The 27,762-nt window shown below is 38.0% G+C and overlaps 1 protein-coding gene across 2 annotated transcripts in view; it reads right to left on the bottom strand.

Moving 5' to 3' along the window:
* The window catches only part of LOC111145572 (ceramide synthase 6), a 327,517-nt gene that overhangs the window by 43,037 nt on the left and 256,718 nt on the right, over positions 1 to 27,762 (bottom strand). For both annotated transcript variants that reach the window (XM_022500529.1, XM_022500519.1), the window contains exons 7-8: positions 14,669 to 14,797; positions 11,871 to 11,977 (exon numbers count right to left, since the gene is read on the bottom strand). In XM_022500529.1, coding sequence (XP_022356237.1) covers positions 11,871 to 11,977; positions 14,669 to 14,797 — 236 coding nt within the window. The remainder of the gene's footprint in view (positions 1 to 11,870; positions 11,978 to 14,668; positions 14,798 to 27,762) is intronic.

Genomic DNA, 27,762 nt, shown 5'->3' with positions numbered 1-27,762 from the left:
TTCTTGATAATTCATGGGTACCTCACTAACACCTACAAGTACTCTCTCTTCTGTTTCTAAAAGGAAGCACAGATGTCCAGTATTCTATAAAAATCTTCATGTGATACTGTCTTCAATCTAATGATCATCTTCTTTCTTTCTATACACTGCAAACTTTTTAAGCACATCGTCTGTGTCTACTATCTCTTCTTGTCCACCACCTACTTGTCACCTTCCACCCCCTTAGGATTTCTTGTGGGGATCACGTTATGAAAATTTCTCACTGGAAGTCACCAACTCACTTGTAGCGTGAAATTAGAAAACCAAGGCATTTTAAAATGTTAATTAAAATAAGAAGAAATTGTAGAGCTAGAAGAGATTGTTGGTATTTATTCCAACTCTCTCATTTCTCAGCTGAAGAGCACATGCATAGTTCACGTGACTGGTATTTGTCTTGATCTTCCCTGCAGTGTTTGATATCGTGAATTCCTTTTTTCCTGAACAACATAGGTTAAATAAATAGAATACTGTCAATCTGGTTTTTTTTTGATTGGTTCAAAAAGGCTGCCTAAGAAACTTTCCTGAGGAGAAGCTACCTTAGGCATGAGACAAGGTGACTATCACATGTGTTTGTTTCAATACAGATCCTTGGGTGAGGCCCCTATCACCCCTCACCCCACCAACCATTGATGTTTTAATTTACTTTCAAGCTGTTTTCATAATCATCAGAGGCTTTATTTATTTCTAAAATCATTCAATACAAACATGCTTTGTCTTTCTTCTCCGCTGAAGTTTAGCCGCTTATACCTTAGAACAAATAAATTCATGTTTTGTTCTTCTACTACAAGATACTCATTTAGTTACAGGATGACACTACTAACTAATATACTTGAAGATCAAACATTTTTCTCCCTCTTCTGAAATGGAGTTGCATCACTTTTTACTGCCAAGAAGTTCTCAGATGTTCTCAGAACCAGAAGGAGCAAGTCATCACTGCCCACCAGAACGGGGACAGGGTGTTGATTTGAAGAAGGAAAACTAACCTCTCTTCCTATTCTGCTTAAAGGAAAATAGTCTGGATCCATTCTCAAGTGGTTTGGAATCTACTGGCTATTTTCAAGGAGCTCCAGATACTGGCCCGGGGAAACATATCCTGACCATGGTTAGAAGTGATGCTGTGCCCATTTTAGACTTGTCCATAGCACCAAAACTCTCCAGGTACAAACAGTGCCAGCAAAATACAGTTTTAATGAATCGGTTAGCTTTTCATGCAAATGCAATGGAATTGCCTTATCTGAAATCTCAAAGCCATTAGGGGCAATTTATGAAGAAAATGTATCATGCAATCTTACTCCTTTTGCAGCAGGCAGTAATCAATAGTCTCACTACTACTTAATTACTAAAAAGGAAAGCCCCATAAACTCATGGAAGCAGCTGCTGTGATATTTATTTGATATTGATAAGAGTAAGCAGAAGTTTCATTATCTGATATATATATAAATAAATGTCTATAAATATATTTACTTAAGATATAAGTATAAATATTTATCTATAGCAAATGAATATTTATGGATATAAGTAGTTTTTAGAGAGATATATAAGATATATTTATATATGATGGAGCACCCACTTTATTTCACCTTTTTGTATGAAAAAAAGTAGGCCAGAAGATAAAAATAAGCAATGATCCTAGTTGTGCATGCAGTTATTTTCTGAATAAGGCAAAATTTCATCATCTTACCCAAACTCTTGAAGGACAGATAGAAATCAATTTAAAAAGAAAAGAGTCATAAGTCAGTATGTCCAGTGTGGGCCACTCAAATTCGGTGTTCACATGGCACTTCAATACAAACTTAAAATAGCCATGGCTTTCCCAAGGTGTTTGCCCTTCAGCTGTAGACAGGAGATAAAACAGCCTCATACCTCCCTGAGATTAGAACAAGAACCATCTGGCAGACTAACACCTTGATTAATGGAAATATTTGAGTTCACGATCACCAGAAAATTATCTTTATTTGGTTTTGTTCACTTATGATTAGCCAAAAAGCTAATAAAAAGTCACTGAAAAGTATTTTACTATTATTTGATGGTTTATAATCTTGTACTGCTTCAAGTTAATATTCTTACACCCCCCCCCCCCCAACTATGATTGCAGAGCACTGCAGGAAACAGGACAGGAAACTCACCTGGAACACAGGTGGCCCAGAGGACTCCCAGGAGGCTGTTTTGGGAAATAATGGCCCATATTTCCTTATTTGAATAGCACATACTACTGTGCAGTACAGTTAGAGTTAACAGGCTAGTCCATCTCATTACATACAGTTTACTATGTATATATTTCAATTAAAAAGGAACCTAAAAAATGTTATATAATTAAAATACCACTTCATTTCTCAGAATTTTAGAACATTTGGAATTGTTTCTACCTGGCCATTCTTATGTGGGCTCAATAATGGAAAGTATTCAGAATCCTTTCTTCACCCAAATTTTAATAAATATTTCAGTGAATGCTTCTCATAACATTTTATCCTAAATACTGAATATAGATCTCAAAGATCATGACACAATGTATTAGCAACCAACAAATTAAAACATTTATTTTCTGAGGACTCTATTTAAGGCATGGGTTTGGGCTGTGTGGGATAACAAAGCAGTCTAAGACACCAGGGTGTGTGAAAATTAGGTGTATGTGGTCCATTCAAAAACAGGAAGTTAAGACAGCTAAGCTGGGTTGGAGCAAGTTGCTCTAGGAAATGTGGTGTTTGCTATGAATTTGACATGGGTACCTTGCCTGACAGTGATATTAGGCGGATAAGGAGTCCCTGATGGTGGCTGGGCACAACTGTCTAGAGCCCTTGGACAGAATTAATTACCATGTCAGGACAGTCTTCTTTGTGCATTTATTCACCTTCTTCGGTGATCCCATGGATGGAGGAAATGTAGTTTTTTTTGTTTTTTTTTTCTCCTTCTCTTGAACAGTTGCTCCCTCCCTACACTGCCCTGCAACCTTTTGACCACTTCCCACTTTTCTTTGTGCCTCATTTATCAAGAGTCACCGTGCCACACATCCCCACACTGCCCTCAACCAGGCTCCTTCCTAGTCACTGCTTGCATTTTCAATCTATTTAGTTGTGCTATGATTTTCTTTATATATATATTTAACTCCTCTATTTCCAGTTCTTGAACATTTAGCATTCTCTAAGCATTTGTTTTATTATCTGCTGTGGACAAAGGCAGATAATAACAAGTGCACAAATCTGTTTCTATAAATTCTGTCTGAGCAAACGATTCAGTGGCTGGAATCCCCCCACTTTTGAAAGCTACTGAGTCACTGCCATCTTTGTTTTCTTTGACCAGACTATTCTATATCATAAGGAAAGACACATGTGGGCTGTGAAGTCTCAGTCGTGATTGCACCAAACTGCATGGGAAATTCTAGAATTTTATTTATTCATTTAACAACTATTTATTGATGATTTTCCAGTGCCGGATGTTCCTGGGCTCAGGACCTAATCAATATCTATGTCCCCAACACCCACACAGTGCCTATCACACAGCAAGCCCATGGTGAAGTGCACAGAACTGATTTACAAAGAATAAATTCCTCCTTGCCTATGAGGAATTTCTAAAGTGTTTGCTTCCTTGTCGTAAAGATATAAAAAGTTAACTAATAAAACATGATATGCCACATTCTCATGAGAAATAGGATGATTCCAGGGATGCCGCTGACACTGTGGTTCCATCTCCTTGACTACTTTGCAGTCCCAGAGGTACGGACAAAGTTCTGAGAATGAAAGGACACGGCCAGGGTGGCCTCCCCCAACAGTGGCATAGAGCCCTGCATACCAGGATTCTGCAGGAAGAGTTTCTGGGATGGTGCAGGCACTAGTCTAAACTGAGAAGTGGGCAATGGGCAGGGAAAAGGAGGTCTAGAGCTGAGCTGTTGGAAAGGGACTTAGCATGGACAGAGTGTCCAGTAGGCAGGAGAGATCCGGGGACCACAATAGGGAGGTGAGGGTAAGTGCTGGAAGAGAGAACCAGCCTGGTCCACAGCTGCACCTTATCATAACATAAGAGATCAAAAGAGCTGATACAGGTTCTTCATCTGTTACAGGATTTTCCACAAAGCATCACTCTCAAATCAGTGAGATTCTTGATCAAATATAGAATTTGCAAATCTCTGGCCTTGGCATTAGACTTCACTTACAATACTCAGATATTTTTAAAACAGATGAAATGGCGATACAGAATTTTATGATATTTTGAACAATCGTATATATATTTTTAAGATCCACTTACTTATTTAAGAGAGAGAGAGAGAGAGAGAGAGAGAGACCATGAACATGAGGGGCAGAGGGAGAGGGAGAGAGAATCACAAGCCCACTCTGTGCTGAGCAGAGAGCCTGACACGGGGCAATCACATGGCCCTGAGATCAGGACCTGAGCCAAAACCAAGAGTTGGATGCTTAACTGACTGTACCACCCAGGTGCCCCAAACAATCATTTTTTTTCTCTCTTTCTCCTAGCAAAGTGTTCTCTGCAGTGATCGGGAAGGAGGAAAAAATGACTAAGACACTAATTCTATGCTGAAAGCATTGCTAGGATACTGCATTTTTTGTTGCTCTTGATTCAAGTCACCAAAGGAAAAAGCTTACTTAATTGGGAGCATAATCTGCCCACCTCACATACAAGATTAATAATACCTGCATGTTTTTTGCCTAAGGTAGACAATACTTCTAGAGAACATCCAAAGGCTGAATACATGTAACAAATACATCACTCTCCTCCACTGCCTTTTTTTTTTTTAATAACTTATCAGACTAATTCTTAATGGCCTGTCCCAGGGGTTGGCAAACGTTTTCTGTGAAGAAACAGCTGGTAAATATTTTAGGATTAGCAGGCTATATACTCTGTCCCAACTACTCAAGTCATGGTAGCAGACAGTAGCCAAACATAATATGTAACAGATGAGCAAGGTTGTGCTCCAATAAAACTTAATTTAGAAAAACAGGGAATGAGGCTGATTTGTCCTACAGGCCATAGTTTTTTGACTCCTGGTCTAACCTTTTAATCTTGAAATTATATGAAAATTATTATGTTCACATGAAAAGAGGCAAAACATTTTAAACACATTGTTTTCATCCATCTCTACCCAACCTCAGGAAGGTATTAATTGATGTCAATTGCATGTATTATGAAAAACATACCCAAATACCTAATAACCAAAGATTTCAGATTTCATCCTTTAAATATATTTAACACAGACCAGCACCAAGGAAAATGTCAGAGAAAAATCTGTCAATGGATTCTAGAAAAATGAAAACAAAAACCCAGCTTCTCCAAATTTGTGAACTCTGAGACTAATCTTATCAGATATTCAGAAAAGCATATAAACCACACTACTTTGGTAAAGTATGTCTTGAACACTAAATCAGAGAAGATGATGATATTCCCCTACCATCTGGGTGGATTTCAAATCTTATTATGGAAAATGGTAAAAGAATGATCTAGGCTCTTTTGTAACATTTTTTTTGGGGGGGTTTGTTTTTTACTGCAGAAACTTTCAGAGAGTACAAATCAGCAAATAATTCTACCTTGCAGGACAGAGATGCACAGAAAACCACGTTCTGAGATGTTACACACTTCTGTCTGAATAACAGCAGACTACTGAAGGTACGTATTTGACTCTCGCCTTCCTGTAGCCAAGGGGTTAGCATTTGGTGGGACATGAATGGAGAAGTGGAAAGTCATTATTAGACCATAAGAAAGAGGTTCTGGCAATAGTGGTATGCCCATTCATCACTGGATAATGATCTATCAATCTGTGACTCGTAGGAAAGAACTAGCCTGACATTTTGCATTTTATGAAATCCTGTGAGATTCTACAAATAATAATGGTCACTTCTGGTGGCTCAGGATCAGTATTGTCACTTGAAATTTGAGGGAATAAGGCAACCTGGTGCATATCTGGTATTACATGTTCACTGAGAACTGAAAACAGAAGTGACTGAAATAACATATTCTGAATCTCATAACTGGAGACAGCATTTTTTAAAATTTTATCTCAAAAGGGTCTACAATTATGGATCCTTAATCTAGACTAGTTGGAGGCTATAAAATGTAATAAAAATTTCTAGCTACTTGGCCATAATAGGAATTTCCCTTTCTCTTTTCAAGATTTTAGTCATTTATTTATTTGTTGTAGCAAGAGACAGGGAGAGAGCACAAGCGGGGGGAGCAGCAGGCAGAGGGAGAAGTAGGCTCCTGGATGAGCAAGGAGCCCAATAGGGACTTGATCTCTGGGATCGTGACCTGAGCTGAATGCAGGCACTTAACTGACTGAGCCATCCAGATGCCCCAAGGGGATTTCCATTTTTAATAATAGATTTTTAAAAATCCTTAATATTTACAAAGTACTTTATAGTTATAGAACTAAAGCAGTATTTCGTTTGATCCTTAATGTTTCCCGGTAAGGTAGGTAGAACAATTACTATTATTCTTACCTTCCTGGTGGGGACATAGATGTAAAGAAATTAAACCCCTGGTCTTCAGACACACAGGGAGGGGGACCATGACCCGAAGCAAGTGTCTTTCTCCTGAATGCACCATGATACTTCCTTCCCTGTCAGGATCTTAGTAGATTTTCCTTTTTTGTTTTCATATTCTAATGTATAAGTTTGGGGATGATGAAGCTTACAATATGGTGTCTTGGCTGGGCCAGAAGGATAGAGGCAATCATTTTGAAATTACTTTTTTATGTAACTACCAAAAATGTATCTCATCAACACCTTTACAGTCTAATCCTTAAAGAAGATAGTATCGTACTGGAGGAAGAACTTAGTAGTTGCTGAATTGAACTGATGTCAGGAAAAGAGAGTCCAGAGAAATGCAGTAAATCATTGACTAAATGAACAGATTTTCTCTGTGTAATATGGTAGAAAATGCCCCTATCTACTACATACGCTAAACTAAGAAATGCTCAACTAAGAAAATTTAAAATGCTTCACTAAGAAAACAGATGTGAGATTGTTTAGGAGGAAAGAGTACTTAATGCACCCAACAAATATTGAGTAGCCATTGTGGGAAAGGCATTGTGATGCATGGTACGATGATACTGGGCATCATCTACCCTGTGCCAGTTGAAACCATAGCTTTATAAAATAGGGGATATTGTTAAGAATTTCAGGGATTACAAAGAAATGGAGTCGAGGAAAGACAGATGAAGATCAATGAAAATGATAACAGCTTACGACGATGGGTTTAACCTCAAAAATGATAAAATCACTGACTGTCCAACCACAACATAAAAGCTAAAATACATAGACTTCTGAGTAGATGCAGAAACATGAAACACATACCCAATTTCAAAGATTTGGTGTGCAACAAAAGAATACAAATACCAGTAATTTTTAATATTGATTACATGTTAAAATGATATTATTTTGAGTACACTGAGTTAAATAAAACATGTTGTACAAAAATATGTCACCTCTTTCTTCTTACTTTTTTAATGTGGCTACTAGAAAATTTATAATTACTGTGAAGCCTGATGGACAGTGATGTTCTAGCAGGATGTATTGTGGACAAAAGAAAAATCTGGGCAGTGTATGATTCTGAAAAGGCTAATCATGGGGGATGCTGTCTTGGTGAGACATGGACTGAAGACACCACAGAGAATAAGCCAAGTGTTATTAAACCCACAAATTACAAAAATTCTGGCAGTTCATGTGGGAACACATGTATAGGCAGAAGGAACCTGGAAAATATTGCTGGAGATTCCAAAGTGAATGGACTGAAAACTAAACAAAGTAGAGGACATAGAGAATAATTTTGTTTCCTCTTTCACCTGAAGCACAAGTACTCGGAGAAAGAAGTTTATAAAATGCTTGTTAGAACTGAAGTCCAATAGACCTCTAGCACCTTCCCTCTAGTAGCCACTGACTGTTTCACACACACAATCTCCATGTAGGATAATGCTTATTTAGCTGACAAAGCTCCTTAGTATGCTCCACTGAGCTATTTAACACTGACAATCCAGTCATCTTATTTACCTCCAGAAAATGTTCATAAAATAATTTGTAATCTCTAGCCACCCCTCAGGTTATAAACCGGAAAATTATAAACCAGAATTATAAACCTATCAGGGTTCAACTGCAAAGTGTCCCAAGGCAGGACCTGTGTTGAACTGAATTCTCAGGACCTGGCCCCTTACTGGTTACACAGTAAGTACCTAATACATATTCACTAAATACATTTTAAAAATGGTGGTATATTGAAGGTAAAAGTCGACACCTAAACAATACGGAAAAGGCAAAGACTGGAAATTTTGGGGGATAAGCTCACTGTTGTTGATAATCAGATGGGGGTGGGTGCCCAGAAATGAAGACCCAGAAGCCAATAAATGTCTCTTAAAATCAAGTCACGCCAGTGGACCTCATAATCTTTTCTCCCCCTGCTTCTGCCTTTGATGACCTCGTTGATTACACCTTAAAAAATGTGGGGATGTGGGGAAATAAAGCAGGCATGAGGGCAGTTATGAGACAGTAACAAGTAAAATCCTAACGACAGACTGGTGGTTGAGAGACTGAGGCCAACCCAAAGAGATTCTGCAGTAGTGTTATCAGGAGTTCCTCTGGGTCACCTTTTCCCTTCAGTGAGTTGGGGAAAGCATGAAAAGCATCTGCTTACATAGCAGCAAGGGGGAGGCATAAGTATGGCACAGGATGTAGTTCAGAAGACCCTAACTGGGCTAAAATATTTGAAAACAACATTATGAATACATGCAGTCTATATAATAGTGTATGAATAAATCATAATAGAAACAAACATGAGATAAATTTAGGATGAGGGAGATCTAGTCTGGCAAGAGCTCAGATGTCTATCAGATCACCAACAGTACAATGTCAAAGCAGCTTACGGCTAAGGCAATGGCAAGCTGCATTAAAGAAATGAAGTTCTAGAGGTGCTTGGGTGGCTCAGTCGGTTGTCTGCCTCTGGCTCAGGTCATGATCCCAGGGTCCTGGAATCAAGCCTTGAACTGGGGGGGGGGAGGGTCCCCTGCTCAGTGGGAAGTCTGCTTCTCCCTCTGCCTGCAACTCCCCCTATGTGTGCTCTCTCTCTCTCTCTGGCAAATAAATAAAATATAAATAAAATCTTAAAAAAAAAAAAGAAATGCATTCTAAATAAGACTTGTTTATAGTTCTCTTATATTTTGTACCAGGCAATCCACATTTGGAACATCATGAAGAGGAATTCACAGGAACAAAGGAGAGCAAACAACAGGCAGGAATAATTGAAGGGATTAAGGATGCTTTCTGATGAAAAGAAAGCCTACAGATGATACGTTAGAGACCTTCACGTTCTTAAGAGTTTTCAATTCGAAGTGGCAGGGTACACTTAGTCTGTTCCCCAAAGCCACTTTTTTGAGGAGGGGAAGGAGCCAGAAATATCCTTGAGAATCTCCTAAAGCCATGCACCCTCCCCTACAGGAAAAAAATACACACACAAACATGCTTTTTATACTGTTTCAGGGGTTTCTAAACAGATTAAGGACCTTTAGTTTATAAGTTAAAAAGACCCAAGTTTCTGTTTAGGAAACCATTTCTCACAGCAGCTCTTTCTGCACACTGATCCTGTCCCCATGCTTTAATAAACCACAATTTTCCACCAGAAAAGAAAGAAAGAAAGAAAGAGAAAAGAAAAGAAAAAAAAGAAAAGAAAGAAAAAGAAAAGAAAAGAAAAAAAGAAAGAAAGAAAGAAAGAAAGAAAGAAAGAAAGAAAGAAAACCATTTCTCCCTTAACCTCTGAAGCAATACTCCTGGACTAGGGAAAATGACAGAATTCCTATCCTGGGCAGAGGGGCTGAGAGGAGAGTCTGAAGCTGGTACCCTGTAGTCCCTCCCAATTCTAGGATTTCCAAATCTAAAAGGAATTTAAAAAAAAATAATTTCACAGTATTAAGGAAAACATTTAAAACACTACTTGCTATTGTTATTCACACTATAATTTTAAACACTAACAATACCCATTCTGCTCTAGGAATTGGAAACAAAGGACATCCAGGCACCAATGCAACTTCTTTAACATATCTGAAAAGGATTTCATTCATTTCGTGTACCACTACAATGGGATCAAGTATATAAATTATTTCTTGTATTATAAACAATAAAATATTTCTCTCTGCAAGTTGCCTCTTGAAAAACTTGGCCTCATGCAGGGGCATGGTAATAGAAGTCCTACAACATTTGCAAGGTAAGTTCTTGCTTTGTATTTGGTTATAAGGATTTTTCTAAGTGGCTGGTTTCTGGCATCATCACAGGACATACCTACGAGTTATCTTATTAGTAGCATTGCGTAATTTCTATATTCTGCAGTCTATGTTCCAGGCAACTCATTGCTGTCTAAACCTAAAGAGCTTTTTTACACATTAGCTAGAGGGGAGAGGGGGTGCATCTAATTTTAATCCTACCCTTTAAGGGAAGTACACAAATCAAAGTACTTGAGAGTGATGCTTATTTCTTTAAAACTCAGGTTTTCAGAAACCCTAGGTAAGAAAAACTCTATTATTCTCTGGAGAAATATGCCTTGGACTTTGTTTGCATTATATCTATTTAAATTCTTACCACTAAGTTCTGTTTTAATAACGTTGAAAGATACCCAATCCTGAATAATTACAGATACATTATACACAAAATTACATGTGTTTCCTACCTACAAGCATATAAAACTGTACTGAGGTTTTATAAATTCTTGTTGCTAACACACAGTGTTGTTTCTTGAAATGATTTTCATAGTAAGTAAGTGTCTAAAACAGGGCTGAGAGCCTCAGAGAGAAGGGGTGTGTGTGTATGTGTGTGTGTGTGTTAGTAATTTGTTTATGCAACTCCAGTGATAGACATATTCATTTAAGAATCCCAACTTTATTACAGTTACTCTTCTACTGGGGAAAGTTATTATTGCCTCCCTTCATCTCTCAGCTTTTCCCAATTTCCATTGCTTTAATTTCCCATTCAAATCAATTTCTTAAAATCGGGGGAAAAAATCTGCCATCAGTGGTAGACTTTAAGTGATACAGAGGGCTCATTTCTTTTCTAATTCAAGTAAGAGCCTTCCAGAAAAAAAAAAAAGATTAATGACACTGGACCTATTTTCTATAGAAAGGACTGTCAAATTCTACCAAAGTCAGTCACGTTATTTCTTTAGCTCTCAACAAAACAAAAGACATCCAGACATTACAAGGCGAAAAGGAATTTCAGGGGTTAGTTTCAGGTTATCCCTTCCATCTGTTTTAGCTATCAATACAGCTGAGGAGAATTACACAGGACCTGGTACTCAAACTTCAATGTGGAGCAGAACCACCAGAAGGCTTATCAAAACACAGACTGCCGGGACCCAAATTCAAAGTTTGCGATTCAGCAGGTCTGTTACCAGGAAGTTGCCCTGGTAACAAGGTCTTTGGTGATGCTGCTGCTTCCCATCTAGGGACGAGGCTTTGTAAACCCCTGGTACAGGAGGATCCCGGCTGTGTAACTGGTTGCAGCACGATGTTTCCTTTATTTCTGCAAATTTTCATGGCTAAGAGTTCCTGATTCATACTCCAGACTGGCAGAGTATGAAAAGCCGTCTGAAGAAAGCCGTAGAAAGCCGTCTGCCATTCACCCCGGAATGGCAGACGGCTTTCTGCGGTCTCAGAACTCCTGTCAGGCACATCCTTCTCTCACTATCCTGCAGAAAAGATGAGGAAAGGGTACAATATTTCTGGAAGAAGAAACCAAAGCCATTTCTGGAGTCCTTCCCCCCACTTTCTTTAAACTGCTCACTAAATATTTGGAAAGAATTTCAAAAGCAAAAGAAGGGGCGGCTCTGCCGGAAAAGAAGATTGGCATACTCACCAGAGCGGAAATATACCCAGTCGTGTGGTGATAAAAACCATGGCAAACATAACAAACAGAAGATCACAAATTTTCTGAAACTTGGCATAATTTGCCATTTTGGCAGCCTATGAAAGGAAGGAATGGGATATATTAATGTAGTTAAACTGGTAAATGAAAAGTTCCTTTCAATATGCATGAGTCTCCTATAAGATAGAACTTACCAGATGCATAAAATTGCCTGCTACTTTGAAATGTCATGCATCATGCATCAGTATTTATACATTACCCATAAGTTCAGTGAAAAGCAACATTAGCTATAAGTAAAACTACGGACTGTCACAGATTTAATAAAACGTTCAGCAACCTGAAAAATTCAATTATATGGTTGATCTCAGGAAAACAGAAAAATAAGAAAATTCCTGCATTATAGAGGATATCAGCAAGGCAAAGACACCAACACAGGAATTTGGCATTAACAAGTCAAATACAAAGTGCTAGGTAATCCTTTAAAAGTCTAATGAGTCCCAAACACTAAGGCCACAAGCTTTATATAAAATATATGGAGCCTTTCTGCATTGTTTTCTCTTTTCTACTTAGAATGAAAGGTTTTCCTTAAACAGGCATAAGGAATATTCTTGGGAGACAGTTTCTTGGCTTATTCTCATAAATTTAGAAATACAGAACATGTCAAAATCATGTTATTTCAATGAATCCATTTAGGTATAATTTTCAAAGTTCCATTAATGGGTCGTTTTCTAGATGAAAGTCACTAATGTTCCAAGTGTCTGTGAGAATTACTATAATAATTTATGATAGTAATTTAAGTGACCACTTTTAATATTATAAATTAGGGAAGAGATTACCTCCCTTTTCCTATCATCTACACATTTTTAAGTAGATGATGCTATGTAACAACAGGAGACACTGAAAACATAATTTTGCTTGATCACCTCTTTTTACATTTTCACACAGAATTCACATGCACCCACACATAGGGTCAGAAATTGAAGATGTCTTGCTGAATTTATAACATTATCTTCTACTTCTCAGAAAGTTAAATTAGCTGAGTCAAACTTGAAAGGACTGTTGACAGTATCCATAGAAGCTAAAATTCTGCAGCTTTAAGTAAAACACAGAGTGGTGACAGAAATGGATTCCTAAGAAAAAATTACTTATTAACTGAGAAGAAGCCAGGATTGTGAACTTTTAATTTCATGAGTACTTTGAGTGTGATACCACGAATTATAGTAGGAAAGAAGAAAAGCATCTTCTGCCTCCTTCTGCCTAGGTAAACCATTTTTCTCTTATGTTCATTCAATAGTATTCAATAAAAAAGCATCAAACATGTAATTTTTCTAAAATGTCTAGGTCATAGATCCCACTTCAAATAGTTGATAGCTGACATATCCCATTATTTGGATATTCTCAAGCATTATTGTATAATGTAAAGAAAATCATTGTGATAAAGAATATTTGTCTTTAAGCCACATTGCTGGCATTTCTGGATTGTTTTTCCTTTCTGGATAAAAGTGATAGACAAAGATTCAACCAGCCATTTCCATATGCATTAAAGTTGGTAGACAGTACAGGGTTGATTTCAAAACTGCATATTGCTGTATGAATCTCCACTTTCAAGCATACTTAGGATTTAACCAAATGATAACTGGTTTGCAGGAGACTGCCCTTATAAAACTATATTTCTCCTTTAAAAAAATATGCTAAATAGAGTTTAGCTAGAACCACTTAAAAATTGTAACACCATACTATCATCTGACATAGCCCGTTAGGACTATTTTTCTATTTCATAGCCTTATAAGGAACAGAGTTCTTAAGGAAGTGCTGTGTATATTTCAAATCTTGATTAATCATCTTTATAGTAGATTCAATTGTATCATGTGGAATTTCTGCTTGTACTGTAATAATATACCATTATTTGAGAGCACCTCTATATTCACAGTGACAGTAGATACTTCAAGGGGCAGAATTGTGTGGGCCAACAAGAATAAAAACTCAGAATACAGATTCTAAGACCCATTTCTACATGAAATTCCTACTCTGGTAAGTTTATCTTTCACCAGTTACATACATGTCTTAGCATAAAGTAAAAAGACTTTTTCTCTTCATAGAGGCCATAATTAAGAGTAAATACCACATCAAAATTTTCTTTGGGATTTTATCTTTTGAAATCTGCTAGAAGCATTTTTCTTCTTCTCCTTCTTCTTTTTTTTTTTTTTTGCTACCCTAATAATCCTAAATGATGTTTTAGAAAGTTTATCAAAATACAACCAATATTTCCTCAAATACTCCTTATATTTATACATGCAGAGAACAGTTTTTATATTTACTTTACAATTCAAATATAATTTTCACTATAAACATACTAGGATAATACGTATATTGGCAATAAAAACTATGACTAATTAATTTCATCAGGATGTAGAACTACCATTACTCACTAAATTCAGTTATATGTACTTCCCAGATATATCAGTGTGAAACTTACAATACCAGAAACAAAACTTATTCAAGTAATGATTTTCCACTTATAAAATATTCATTTCTTAAGTGTTAGATAGTAAAGGTTTTCATTATTCAATTAAAGAATACTAAGATGATGAACATTCTTTGTATAAGAATGTATGGACTAAAGTCTCACTTTTACCCATTTAACTTACAAACAAACACTTTGCAGTTTCAAATCAGTCACATACTATCTTCCCCCCAGGGCCATCTAGAATAACATAGAAGAACTGATGGTCTTGGGGATTTCCTGAATACTAGATTTTGAACTCTTAAAGATGAAAGGAAAGATTTACCTCTAGAAGAGCATCAGCTGAATCGTGAAGACAGAGGACCAGGGTCCCTACTCGGGCCATATTGTTGACATACGAAAAGGAAATCAAGAAAATAGCTACAAGGTGATGCAGGAACATAATGCCAAAGTCCTTAGGGAAGGAAAAACACAGCCATGTTAGATCTTAGAGGACGGCAATATTTCCATTCATCTCTTCTGTTATTCAACAAGTATTTCCCAAGGTTCTTAAAGGACCTAGCACCGGAGATACTAAAATGAGCAAGATGTATTTCCTACCCTCTGGGAGCTCACTATAGAGTGGCAGAGACACAAAGGGGACCAGTGACTATGAAGAATGCGATAAACACCAGGATTAAGGGCAGATCATAAAGGGTGTTTTGTATGTAAACCAGAGAATTTGAAGCTATGGAAGAAATTGCCTCAGAGTTTCAAACAAAGAAAGGTATTACTTGGATCTCTACTTTAGGAAAATCTTTAGGGCAGCACCACAGGATCAACAGAACCACTTCTCCAACTACTGTGGCTGAGGATTCTGCATCCTTCTCCTGGAATGTTCATTGGGAAGGCAAAATAAGAATCCTAATATGGGGCTTTTCTGATGAATCCTACACAAACAAGCCCTAAATTTGAACCCCTACCTATCCATAGCCATTAGAAAAAGAAACTGGCAAAAGTAATGATAAATGCACCACCTTTATTTCACGTGGAGCTGCTGGTCATGTGAAAAGATCATCTTTCTCTGACACTGATTCATCTACTGTCCATCTGGACATGGTTTGTTATGATGTGGAATTTCTGTTGCTTAGAAATATAGTCTCTCATTTACTAATATTTTTACCCTTATTTATTTTTAAAAATTTATTTATTTACTTGAGAGAGAGAGAGAGCATACACGCATGAGTGGGGAGAGCAGCAGAGGGAGAGAGAGAATCTCAAGCAGACTCTCCACTGAGCTCAGAGCTCCACACACAGGCTTGTGTGGAGCTCACAACCCTGAGATCATGACTTGAGCCAAAATGAAGAACTGATTGAGCCACCCACGTGCTCCTTTGCTCTTATTTGTAAATCTGTTTCTTCCAGAGTATACTTGAACTTCTTTGGAATTTAAATGCCAACATTGGCCTTAATGGTGATCTACTTGAAGCCTTTAAAAAATAAGGCTAATCATGTAAAGACAAATAAATTAGCCAAAATGAAAAGCATATTATGAAACTAAGAAAGAGAACAAATATGTATGTATGTATGTGTGTGTGTATGTATGTGTGTGTGTACATGTACATATATATATATAAACACCTTCAATAAAAGCCATGCAATCATTATTTTATGTGTTATATCTCCTTACCTTGATACCTTTAAGTAGGCACTGAATTTGATCTAAATAACATTTTTAAATAAATTGTCAACTTGGACCCTATCAAGGCAGGGTAACAACTCCCATCCTCAGGTTTGTTATTGCTGAAAATGACTGGTGTGTAGGTAGGCACAGGCTTAGCCGCAGGAACCTTAGCATCTTAGGTTGAAAATGCTCTCCTGCATTTTTGGTGGCAGCAATTAAGTAGAAATATTGTGATTTATTCTTGCCACTCAAACTTAGGACTGATTCCAAAGACCTTATTCAAAACAGACCAGTCTGGTCACCTGTTTCACTGGTGTCCCACACCTTCTGCTGTTCTGCCATATTGTTTCTGGACATCTTCACAGTCATCATCTAGGGCTCCTTCTATGTTTGCTGCCTAATAAGGACCCTGATCTCAGCTCCCATTCCAGTGGCTGTCCTTATGTCAATTATTAGAAATGGAAAAAAAAAATCAGATGTAGTCTTGACTCAAAGTCAATTAGAATGAGTCTGAACTGAAAGGATTCGAGGAAGAGCCATCCAATTTTCATACCAGAAACTGTTAAGATAATGCTGTTTTTTTCTTATTACATATTGAATGGCATTTAGAGAACCTAGAATACCCTCTTAGTCTGTTCTGTGTAGGTTTCACAACAGAAATTCCTGGATGCATGTAAAATTCCAGCTACTTGGACTCCATTGCCAAATGTCAGAATGAGAAATGGCATCCTTACTTCAGTTCTCCATGGGAATTTCTCGCAAAATAAAATATTAGTGGTAAAAGGCCAGAAGGATTACCCTCATTAAAACATAAATCTGTGTTCTGTATGATGGAACTCCCTTTGCAATGATTGGGATGCAAAGACTCTTGGAAATAATGCTCTGTCTCCAGGAGGCACCAGAAATTCATTATGATGTACAAGTTTTTATGAAAGCAAAATTAACTCATTTCTCATTGGCGGGGGAACCACTGCAAACAATAAGAAACTTGTTCTCTAAATTCCCATTTGCTGGATAAAGTACTCATAATTTCATATGGTTTGTTTTGGGAATAATCTTAGCAACAAATAAAGCAAAACACTTGTGAACCTTCTGAAAAAAGAAATAAGACCAAGATTTTAAATGATAGCTGATTTAGATGCAGATGGGTAGTGAAGAGCCATTCTCCTACACCATACACAAAGATAAACTTTAAATGGATGAAAGACCTCAGTGTGAGAAGGAATCCATCAAAATCCTAGAGGGGAATAACAGTCACAGCAACTTCTTTCAAGACTTGTCTCCAAAGGCAAGGGAAACAAAAGTGAAAATGAACTTTTGGGACTTCATCAAGGTCAAAAGCTTCTGCACAGCAAAGGAAAGAGTCAACAAAACAAAGAGGCACCACCACAGAATGGGAGAAGATATTTGCAAATGTCACTGTAGATAAAGGGCTGATATCTAAGATCTATAAAGAACTTCTCAAACTCAACACCTAAAAAACAAATAATCAAGTCAAAAAATGGGCAGAAGACAAGAACAGGCACTTCTCCAAAGAAGACATACACACAGCTAACAGATGCATGAAAAATGTTCATCATCATTAGCCATCAGTGAAATTCAAATCAAAATCACACTGAGATACCACATTACACCTGTTAGAATGGCAAAAATTGACAAGGCAAGAAACAACAAATGTTGGAGAGATTATGGAGAAAGGGGAACCCTCTTACACTGTTGGTGGGAATGGAAGTTGATACAGCCACTTTGGAAAACAGTGTGGAGGTTCCTCAAAAAATTAAAAATAGAGCTGCTCTACGACTCAGCAATTGCACTACTGGGCATTTACGCCAAAGATATAGATGTAGTAAAAAGAAGGGGCATATGCACCCCAATGTTCAGAGCAGCAATGCCCACAATAGCCAAACTGTGGAAAGAGCCGAGATGCCCTTCAACAGACAAATGGATAAAGAAGATGTGGTCCATATATACAATGGAATATTACTCAGGCATCAGAAAGGATGAATACCCACCATTTACATCAACATGGATGGAATTGGAGAAGATTATGCTGAGTGAAATAAGTCAAGCAGAGAAAGTCAATTATCATACGGTTTCATTTATTTGTGGAGCATAAGGAATGGCATGGAGGACATTAGGAGAAGGAAGGGAAAAATGAAGCGGGGGGATCAGAGGGGGAGACGAACCATGAGACACTCTAGACTATGGGAAACAAACCGAGGGTTTTAGAGGGGAGGGGGGCAGGGGAATGGGTGAACCTGGTGATGGGTATTAAGGAGGGCATGGATTGCATGGGGCACTGGGTGTTATACACAAACAATGAATCATGGAACACTACATCAAAAACTAATGATGTACTGTATGGTGACTAATATAACACAATGAAAAAATTTAAAAAATAAAGAGAAGACATGTGAGATTTAAAAAAAAAGAATATGAAATATTTCTAAAGTACAAGGCAAAGAAAAGACACTTCCTTCTCAGATGCAAATGACATGTATTAGCTTTCCTGAATTTAACAAATAAAATTAATATAATAAACTTATAATAGAAAATTACCTGATTAGAAATGAGGTAATTATCACCACGTTGCCCATTTAACAATTCTCAAATTCTTTAAGGGAACGGACAGACAACACCATACAAAAAATTATTTTTGAAAGAGAGAGAGAACAGAGAGGGAGGGGCTAAGGGAGAGGGAGAGAGAATCTTAAGCAGGCTCGCTGCTCAGCACGGAGACTGACACAGGGCTTGATCTCAAAACTCTGAGATATGACCCGAGCCAAATCAAGAGTTGGGTGCTTAACAGACTGAGCCACCCAGGCAACCCAGCAACACTGTAATTTAAAAATGATTTCATTGTATGGCAACTACAACAACAGTTCAAATCTCTCAGGTCTATTTGTTTTGTTTTGCTTTAAATAGTTTATTTGAACCTTCAAGGTACCCAGAAAGTTGTGTGACTTTTTACAGAATAACATGTTATTCTTCATAGAGATAAAGAACACTGTCTTCCTATCTCTTCACTTAGGATTTTGCAACCTGAGGGTAAAACTCAGAAAGCTGGGGAGAAGCAAGTTGTGCAAGAAGTGGCAATATGCTGGCAACGTGTAGGGGACAGCGGCCATGTAGGCTCATCTCCACCACAGCCCAAATGCACAGATGGAGACAGGAGGATCTCAGACACAACTTACATATGGCAAGAAAAACCACAGGTACTTTTTCCTTTGAAGGAATATGAAAAATAGGTTCTCAACCTGTGGCTATAACTTAAGTCCTGATTAATAGCATGAATATAAAAATAAAAATAAAAATACATAAATATATATACATATGTGTGTGTGTATACATCTATCTATCTATCTATCATCTATCTATCTATATATCTACCTTTTAAAGAGCTAAGAAACAAGAGACTGAAAAACCATCTAGGTCTTGAGATGATGACTGAAGTAAAAGTATATTCACGGTGATTTACAGAAATCAGTTGATTTTGATTTGCCCTATATTAGGTAATTTGAGGAAAATTATACCTTTCTCTTACTCATGCGTGGCGTGAAAAGTTCACAGAAGGTATTTAAAAATGTCAACTTTTGGGTATCTGCAGTCTTCCTCAATTTATTTGGCTATTTTATTTTTAGCTGGCCTCGAATACTGGTGTACTAGAAAGAGAACTGGTTAAATGTGCCATTAAAAAAAAAAGATATTTCAAGTAACAAGGCTCTTCAAAAACTGTGACTTGAATTCACTGTCATTCTCATGGAGAGCCTATGCATGTTAGGGTAAATATTCATGGGAAAATGTAGGAAGGGATAAAAAAGTGTGATTGATTTGAGAAATATTTGTTCAATTATAAAGTGGAGTAGTTCTGACAGAAATTATTCAGCTATCCCTTCTCTAAATTTCAATCCATGAATAAAACTTCATTTACACTAAATCTATAGTCACATTTATTTCCAACACTTTTTCCCCAACAGACTAGATTTTTCTACCTTTGAACTAAACATATACAGACTGAGGTCTTTGTGGAAGAGAACTGTCACATATGGACAGCATTCTAAAAACAAGTTGCATGCCAAGAAATTGATTAAAGATGTCCGAACTTACTATTGCTACTATCAAAATGTTTGAAATATATGTACTGATGTGATTTAAATACCTCTACTAGCCATTCGCAAATCTGACACCCTCACTATTCAGCAAATACGTACATCTAGGCCACTCTAGTTTAGAGCAGAGAATGGCACAATATGACCCCCAAGCCAAATCTGGTTCTCCATTTATTTTTGTAAATAAAGTTTTATTAGAACACTGTCACATTCATTTGTTTAGCCAATGTCTATCGCAGTGTTCTTCCTACAGTTGAGTGCTTGCAACAGAGACTGTGTGGCCTGCAAGTTTAAGATACTTACTACCTGTCCTTCACAGAAAAATCTGATGGCCCTGACCTTAGAGCCCATCTAAGGACATATTTTGGGAAACTTAAGTCATGCTATCAGAGATGTGACAACTGCATAGTGTCATGTTCAACTTCATCACATTTTCTTCAGATAATGGTTTATAAGAAATTTAATATTCATAGCTGTTCAATAAGATATTACTCTTAATAATCAGTAAGTAATCAATAAGATATTACTCTTAAAATTCAGATAAACTATAAAAAAAGTTTTGGCAGACATAGCTATTAAAATTCTCATGAAAAATTACAACTACAACTTCAAGAAAATTTGAAAATCAAGAAATTTTTTCACCAGTTTTTAAAACAAAAGCTGTCTGTCCGCAGGCAATATTACTTTCCCTACTGCTAGACATACTATTACTTTATAGCTTCTGGGAACATATATAAAGTGAAATAAAGAACCGCCGTGTAAGCAGTGTTTACCCAATCTTTCTCCTGTGTAACATTTATGATACCATTTCAAGATCAAGAACTCATAATCTTGTCTCCTATGAATTATTTAGTTAATATTTAATCTTTAATTGATTTTATTACTATGGAAAGGATACAATAAAATTTTATTTCTACAACAGAAAATAGTAAGATAGTGCCACTAATTCCTTTCCAGTGTGCCTGGCCAGAGAACAGAACATTAATTTGCAACTCTCTGGAGTCTTCCTCCACACTTTCTTTTCCTTTCCCTGTCAAAAGAACACACCAAATACAATATGCTTTCAAGTGACATAGATATTTTTCTTAATTATATACATAGGGTTTTTTTTCTCATTGAACTTTGGGTCTTCAGAAATTTTCATCACTGGTAGTTCTTGCCACATCCCAAGTACTTGGAGTTGGAGGCCTTTTATATACACCTTCTGGGCTCTGTTTAAGTTATACTTGCCCACTCACACTAACTTGTACAGCTTTTAATGCTAGGAGGGTCACTTCTGAGAGATTTTAAATATACTCGTGATGCTTCAGAGGTTTCAGACTTTATTCTCTTTCCCTCTTTCAGTATCCCTGAGGACAAAAGCAATGGTATCAAGTAAACCCATTCATGTTGAAAACATCCAGAATGATCAGTAGGGGGCAGACTGTGCTCAAGTAAAATCAGAAACAACCCAGGACTCAAAAGTCATCACCTTCCTCTTTACTGCAAAGCCCTTGATACACAAAATGACAATGGTAATCAAGGACTCAATTTTGTGCTTTAGATGAAGATGAAAAATGTCTTCTTCAGGTCAACCAAGTCAGGATGATGCTGTAAGTTGTCAGAAGGGGTTCAGAGGAACGCTTACTATTCCCATTGGCCTTATCTTTGTCTTATAACTCCTAGTCCCTTCAGCTGTTGGAGCTCCCCACTCTACTTCACAAATAGCCAGAACTCTGCCAGCAGAATTCACCTGTCAAGCTTCTTCTTGCCCCCAAGCAAGCTCTGGCCATGCAGTTTTTGTTGTTGTTGTTGTTATTGTTTGTTTGTTTTGTGGCTGGAACCCTGGTGTATCTCTTCTCTTCTCCAAGACCCACTCCATTTGGACTACCTGGTGAACTCCCATCTACCTTCCAATAAGGCCCATTAATTCTCAAGCTCCAAAGGCTTTGTCTGACACTGTGATTTAGTCACCTAAAGCAAGTACTATTAGAACTGCATTTTATAATGAAACCAAGGCACAGAGATGCAGTGTAATTCTTCCAAAGTCACACAAAAGAACAGGCTAGAGCCAGACCTGTACTGGGTTGCATGTGACTCCACAGCCCATCTCTAACTACGTGGCAGACGGCTGCTCAGAAACAGATGTGAGAAATGAGGACTGTAAGGAAGGGAGTCCTAGAGAAAGGACACTTCTGAAAACACACAGAAGTGAGAGACTAACAAATGGAACACAGTCCATATCCAGAAGGCAGGAAGAGAAGGAAATCAAGAGCAAAGATACAGAGTTAGCTGTGAGTGGAAAGGGCGCCCCTCCTTAGGAGGCCAAAATTAAGGATGTGGGAGTCGGTCTATTGGTATTTATGCGGATAGAAACAGAGGGAATTTTGGAGTTTGGGAATTTGGAGAGTTAGAGCTATGATAAACCGGAGTGGGTGTTTTCCCAAGACCCAAGTGGGTATTCTCCCAAGACATCAAGGATGACTTGAGAACAACTCCTCAGAGGAAGCTGAACGACTGAACCTCCCCCATGAAAGTGGAACCTTCTAAGTGCCAATGGCACCTCCTGGGAGAGCGAGGGACTCCAGAGTCCCTGGACCTAAAGACCCAGAACCCTAGATCAGCAGCATGGCGTAGATCCTGGGGTGTGGGTCTCTCTGCAATGCAGCAATGCTGGGGGCCCTGTGCACCACACAGGAAGAAGAGGCTCCTGGCCGTCACCCCCTGCACTGTGGACAGTGGTACATGCCACTGCCAAGGGCCACGACTGCCCAGTGCCTGGATGTTGGGATGGGACAGCGAAAGAGGTTTAAGAGCCCTCCCCTGGCAAGGCACCTGGGGAGTCTGAATGCCAGAGGAAGCCACTAGTTAAGGCAGCCTTTGAATAAAATCCTGTAAAATTGCCCTGTAAAGCATACTCCTTTTCCAGGCGACAGTGTCCCATTGTTCTCTCCCCAGCCTGCACACAGCAGTGGGTTGCAATGTTCTGATCACAGGTGGTAGCTTATTAAAATCAGCTGCCTCTTCTTCCCTTCTTCTCATGTGAAGACACAATAGTGAGAAAGGACAGGCGTAAGGCCCGAGAGTCCGGGATATGTCCTCAGAACTTGGACGGCAAGGTGGTGCTACTCCAGTCAGACACAGGCACACAGGAGTGTGAAGGAGACGTCAAGCGGCCTGCCCGACTGTGTCTCCAAGGAGCAGCTCCAAGGTGACACAGAGAGAGAATACCAGGTCGTGCTCCACCCTTCTTGGGATCTTGGGTGTCCTCTAGCATGATTTGAGTTTTGTTTTTTTTTGTTTTTTTTTTTTTTTTTAAGATTTTATTTATTCATTTGCCAGAGAGAGAGAGAGTACAAGCAGGGAGAGTAGCAGGCAGAGGGAGAGGGAGAAGCAGGCTCTCTGTTGAGCAGGGAGCTGGATGCGGGACTCGATCCCACGACCCTGGGATCATGACCTGAATGGAAGGCATACACTTAATGAACTAAAACACCCAGGCATCCCTAGCTTTTCAAACTAAGAAAGGACACATTAATACCAGCTGGGGTCCTTGAAGTCCTAGCTCTAGAAAATACTTAAGTAATCTATGCCAGCAGTTCTTGCAGGTTTTGGTCTCAAAACACTTTTATATTTTCAAAAATCACTGAGGACATCAAAAAGTGTTTGTTGATGTGAGCTATATATCTCTTTAGCCTTTGTCACATTAGACATTAAAACTGAGAAATTTGAAAAACATTTATTAATTTAAGTAAAATCTATTACATGTTAACGAACATAAATATTTTCCTGAAAAATAACATATTTTCCAAAATTTAAAAAAAATGGTGAGGACAGTGGCAGTGGCAAAGAGATTATTGCAAATCTCTTTGATGTCTGGCTTAAGACAGGAGAGCTGGATTCTTTTCAATGGCTGATACATTCAAATTATTGCCCTAAGTTATTCTAGTTGAAGAATATAAAGAAAATCTAGTACCAAACAGCTGGAAAAGGGAGAAGTATCTTGACAGTCTTTTCACATAGTTATGAATATTTTTCTTTGATATTGTACCCGAATTTGACAAGTGGGATATTCTTAAAGGTTAGGTACAATGTAGAATCTAAAACCATACCAATACCCTTTTCATATTCTTTTACATTTAATTCCTTTGGTTTGCCTTGACCTTTGAATGGATATTTTACTCATGTATGACTTTGTAGCATCATGCATTAGTCACCTGGAAAATACTGGTTCACTGAGTTAATATTTTTAAAAACCATTTTTATCACCCCTGGGGATAAAAAGATATTATATGTTTATGAAAAATAAAATTAAAAAAAAAAAAAACAAAAAACCATTTTTATCAATATCCCTACCAAACTCATCAGGTAAGTCTTTATGGACTAGGATGTTATCAAGATCTCACTGGTGGACAGGGGTCTTCCAAAAATCTAATTTTTGCTTGAAGGCTTGAGGGTTTTTTTTTTTTTTGCATTAACATATAGTGTATGTATATATATGCATATATACACATATATGTATGTATATAATATATTATTTGTTTCAGGGGTACAGGTCTCTGATTCATCTGTTTTACACAATTCACAGTGCTCACCATAGCACATACCCTCCCCAATGTCCATAACCCACCCACCCCATCCCTCCCCCCTCTCCACTCCAGCAACCCTCAGTTTGTTTCCTGGGATTAAGAGTCTCTTATGGTTTATCTTCCTCTCTGGTTTCCTCTTGTTTCATTTGCCCTCCCTTCCCCTATGATTCTGTCTTGTTTCTCAAATTCCTCCTATCAGTGAGGTCATGTGATAATTGTCTTTCTCTGATGGACTTATTTTGCTTAGCATAATACCCTCTAGTTCCAAACACATTGTTGCAAATGGCACGATTACATTTTTGAAGTCTGCATAATATTCCTGTGTGTGTGTGCGTGTGTGTGCATGCATGTGTGTATACACCACATCTTCTTTATCCACTCATCTATTGATGGACATCTAGGCTCTTTCCATAGTTTGGCTATTGTGGACATTGCTGCTATAAACATTCGGGTGCATGTGGCCCTTCGGATCACTACATTTGTATCTTTAGGGTAAATACCCAGTAGTGCAATTGCTGGGTCATAGGGTAGCTCTATTTTCAACTTTTTGAGGAACCTCCATACTGTTTTCCAGAGTGGCTGCACCAGCTTGCATTCCCACCAACAGTATAGGAGGGTTCCCCTTTCTCCACATCCTCACCAACATCTGTTGTTTCCTGAGTGGTTAATTATAGCCATTCTGACTGGTGTGAAGTGGGATCTCACTGTGATTTTTATTTGTATTTCCCTGATGACAGCTTGAGTTTTATCATTGACAACAAATAACGTCAATTTTCTTCTTGAAACAGTTTGGCCAAGTTACTTTGTGCATTTTCAAAAAAAAAAAATGACTATCAAATATACAAGTTGGAATAACCACAATTTGTCAGTCATTCTTCCAAGTAAAAATGAGATTTACGGGAGAAAAAGAGCTGCTTATTCAGCTCACAGCACGAAGCACTAAGTGCACGTGATTTTTCTCAAGACACTATTGGACACTGTCAGGCAGCCAAAGTTCTTTACGCCTACTTCCCGTTTTATCACACAAGATATTTTTAAGTGTATACTCAAGAATAGAGAGTAAATAAGATTAACACTTTCAATGCTTCACCGAGAACCTTCTTAACTGACATTGTTTCTTCCTAAGCGTGTAGCAGTGAAGAATACGGCTACTAGTACCGGTTAGGGACACTGCCTGTAACTTTGCCCACTCTTACTTCTGGACTACGAGTATACTTTCAACACAGTCAGGAAGGCAAATGTCATCTTAGTATTATTATGGAAACAGTTTTCACCTTGTAGACCTCCATGGGTCCACAGACTACACTTTGAGAACCGCTGATCTAGGAAAATGATTTCCCAAATCATTCAAGGAAATGATAATTAGCCATATTATTAGTAATAGCTGCACTAGTCAGGATAAACAAGATTCCAGGTCAAAAACAAAGCCTTTAAAACCTCAGTGGTTTAAAACAAAAGCTTGTTTCTTATACACTGCATGTTACCTTGGGAAGGGGTGGGTGGGAGTGCTGGTACTTTGCTCACCGCAGTCACTCAGGGACCCAGGCTGATGGAGCAGCCCCCATCTCAGATGTTACCCATCACAATACTACAGGGGAAAAGAGACACTAGAAGGTCTCACTACTGATTAAATACCTCAAAGTGACTCAAGTCAATTCTGCTCCCAGCCTACCAGTCACCTGGCCCCATCCAACTGTAAAAGGGGGCAAGGCTGAGAAGTACAATCCTACAAGTACTTGGGGGTAGAGAGGGGTTAATATTTGGTGAATCAAGTTAAATTACTACAGTGTTAACATTTATTGAGTATTTACTGTATGTCAGGCACTGTTCAAAGAGTATATATTATTTATTTATGCTCACAAAACCCCCATGAGTTAGATTACGTGAACCTCATTCTTTGGATCAGAAAACCAAAGCACAGAGAAGTAAAGTAACGTGCTCAAGGTCATTCCACATTAGGAAGGGTGCTGAGCAGGCAGATGGACTTTAGAGCCCAAGACTTTAACTTCTAAGCCAAAATGCCCATAATTGTTCCCCGGCCTAGAACAAACTGAGAAAAATAATAACATTTTCATAAAGATAAATTTAAAGAACTGTCCTTTATTACAAGGTGTCCTTTCTCCTTTAAAATGTTAAAATTTCCCTTCCTTTATGAATTGAGGGTGATAAGTAGCAGGCGTGTTTAAAATCTTACTAGGCAAAGTAAAAGGTTGGCAACCTTAAGTTACTTTTTCTTTCTAATTATTTTTGCTAATTTTAATTGACCAAAAATATAATAATTTGTGACCACTGGCTTTGGGGGTTTTTGTTTGTTGGCTGGGTTTAGGGCTATGTGTTGATTCAACCAAATTTTGGTCATTATGTGCTAGTTAATGTTCTAAGCTCCATTCATCAAGCATTGTATCAGTTTTCATGGATATTACTTCATTTAATTCCACGCCATCCTGCTTCCTTATAAGGAAGATTATTGCATGTATTTTCTTTCACCTTAAAACTAACTGAAGCACTAAAGATCTGGAGCCAGGCAAGCCCCTACTTGTAGCAACGGGCCAGTTACTCCCTGCAAAAGTTACCAGAGGGCAAAACCAAGCCTGTCAATAAGTTTCTTGCTAAACTTAACCATCATACCTTTCTCTGTTAGGAATCTTTTACAGGATGTAGTTTTTCTCTCAGGTTAAAGACCAAAAGAGCAATAAGCTGACTTCACCAGCTGGGCCCTGGAACTTGGCCATGGATGGTTTCCTATAAGGACTCTGAACACGAGCAGCATTTATTGGCCAAGAGCCCAGGTTTTCGAGCCAAAGAGCAGCTTAGTTAAAAGGGACATAGGGCTTAGACATGAGAAAGCTGTTCCGAGCTCCAACACATTTATTAGTTTCTCTTGGAAAATTTACATGTGCAGGAGAAACACTCATTGCGAACAGGTGCTAAAGAACAGAATTTTAATAAAAATTAAACCTTGGGATATAAAAGATGTTTCCAATAATGCTGAATACTGAGAGTACACCTGTTGTTTTAATAAGATACCTTAATAATTTTGGGTTCACAGAAGAAGGAAGGAAAACAGGAAGGAAGGGAAGAA

Source organism: Enhydra lutris, unplaced genomic scaffold, assembly GCF_002288905.1.
Source record: "Enhydra lutris kenyoni isolate GAN:26980312 unplaced genomic scaffold, ASM228890v2 scaffoldscaffold1, whole genome shotgun sequence".
Classification (NCBI taxonomy): Eukaryota; Metazoa; Chordata; class Mammalia; order Carnivora; family Mustelidae; genus Enhydra; species Enhydra lutris.
The sequence above is the reverse complement of the archived record's forward strand: the minus strand, read 5'-3'. Positions and strand labels throughout refer to the sequence as shown.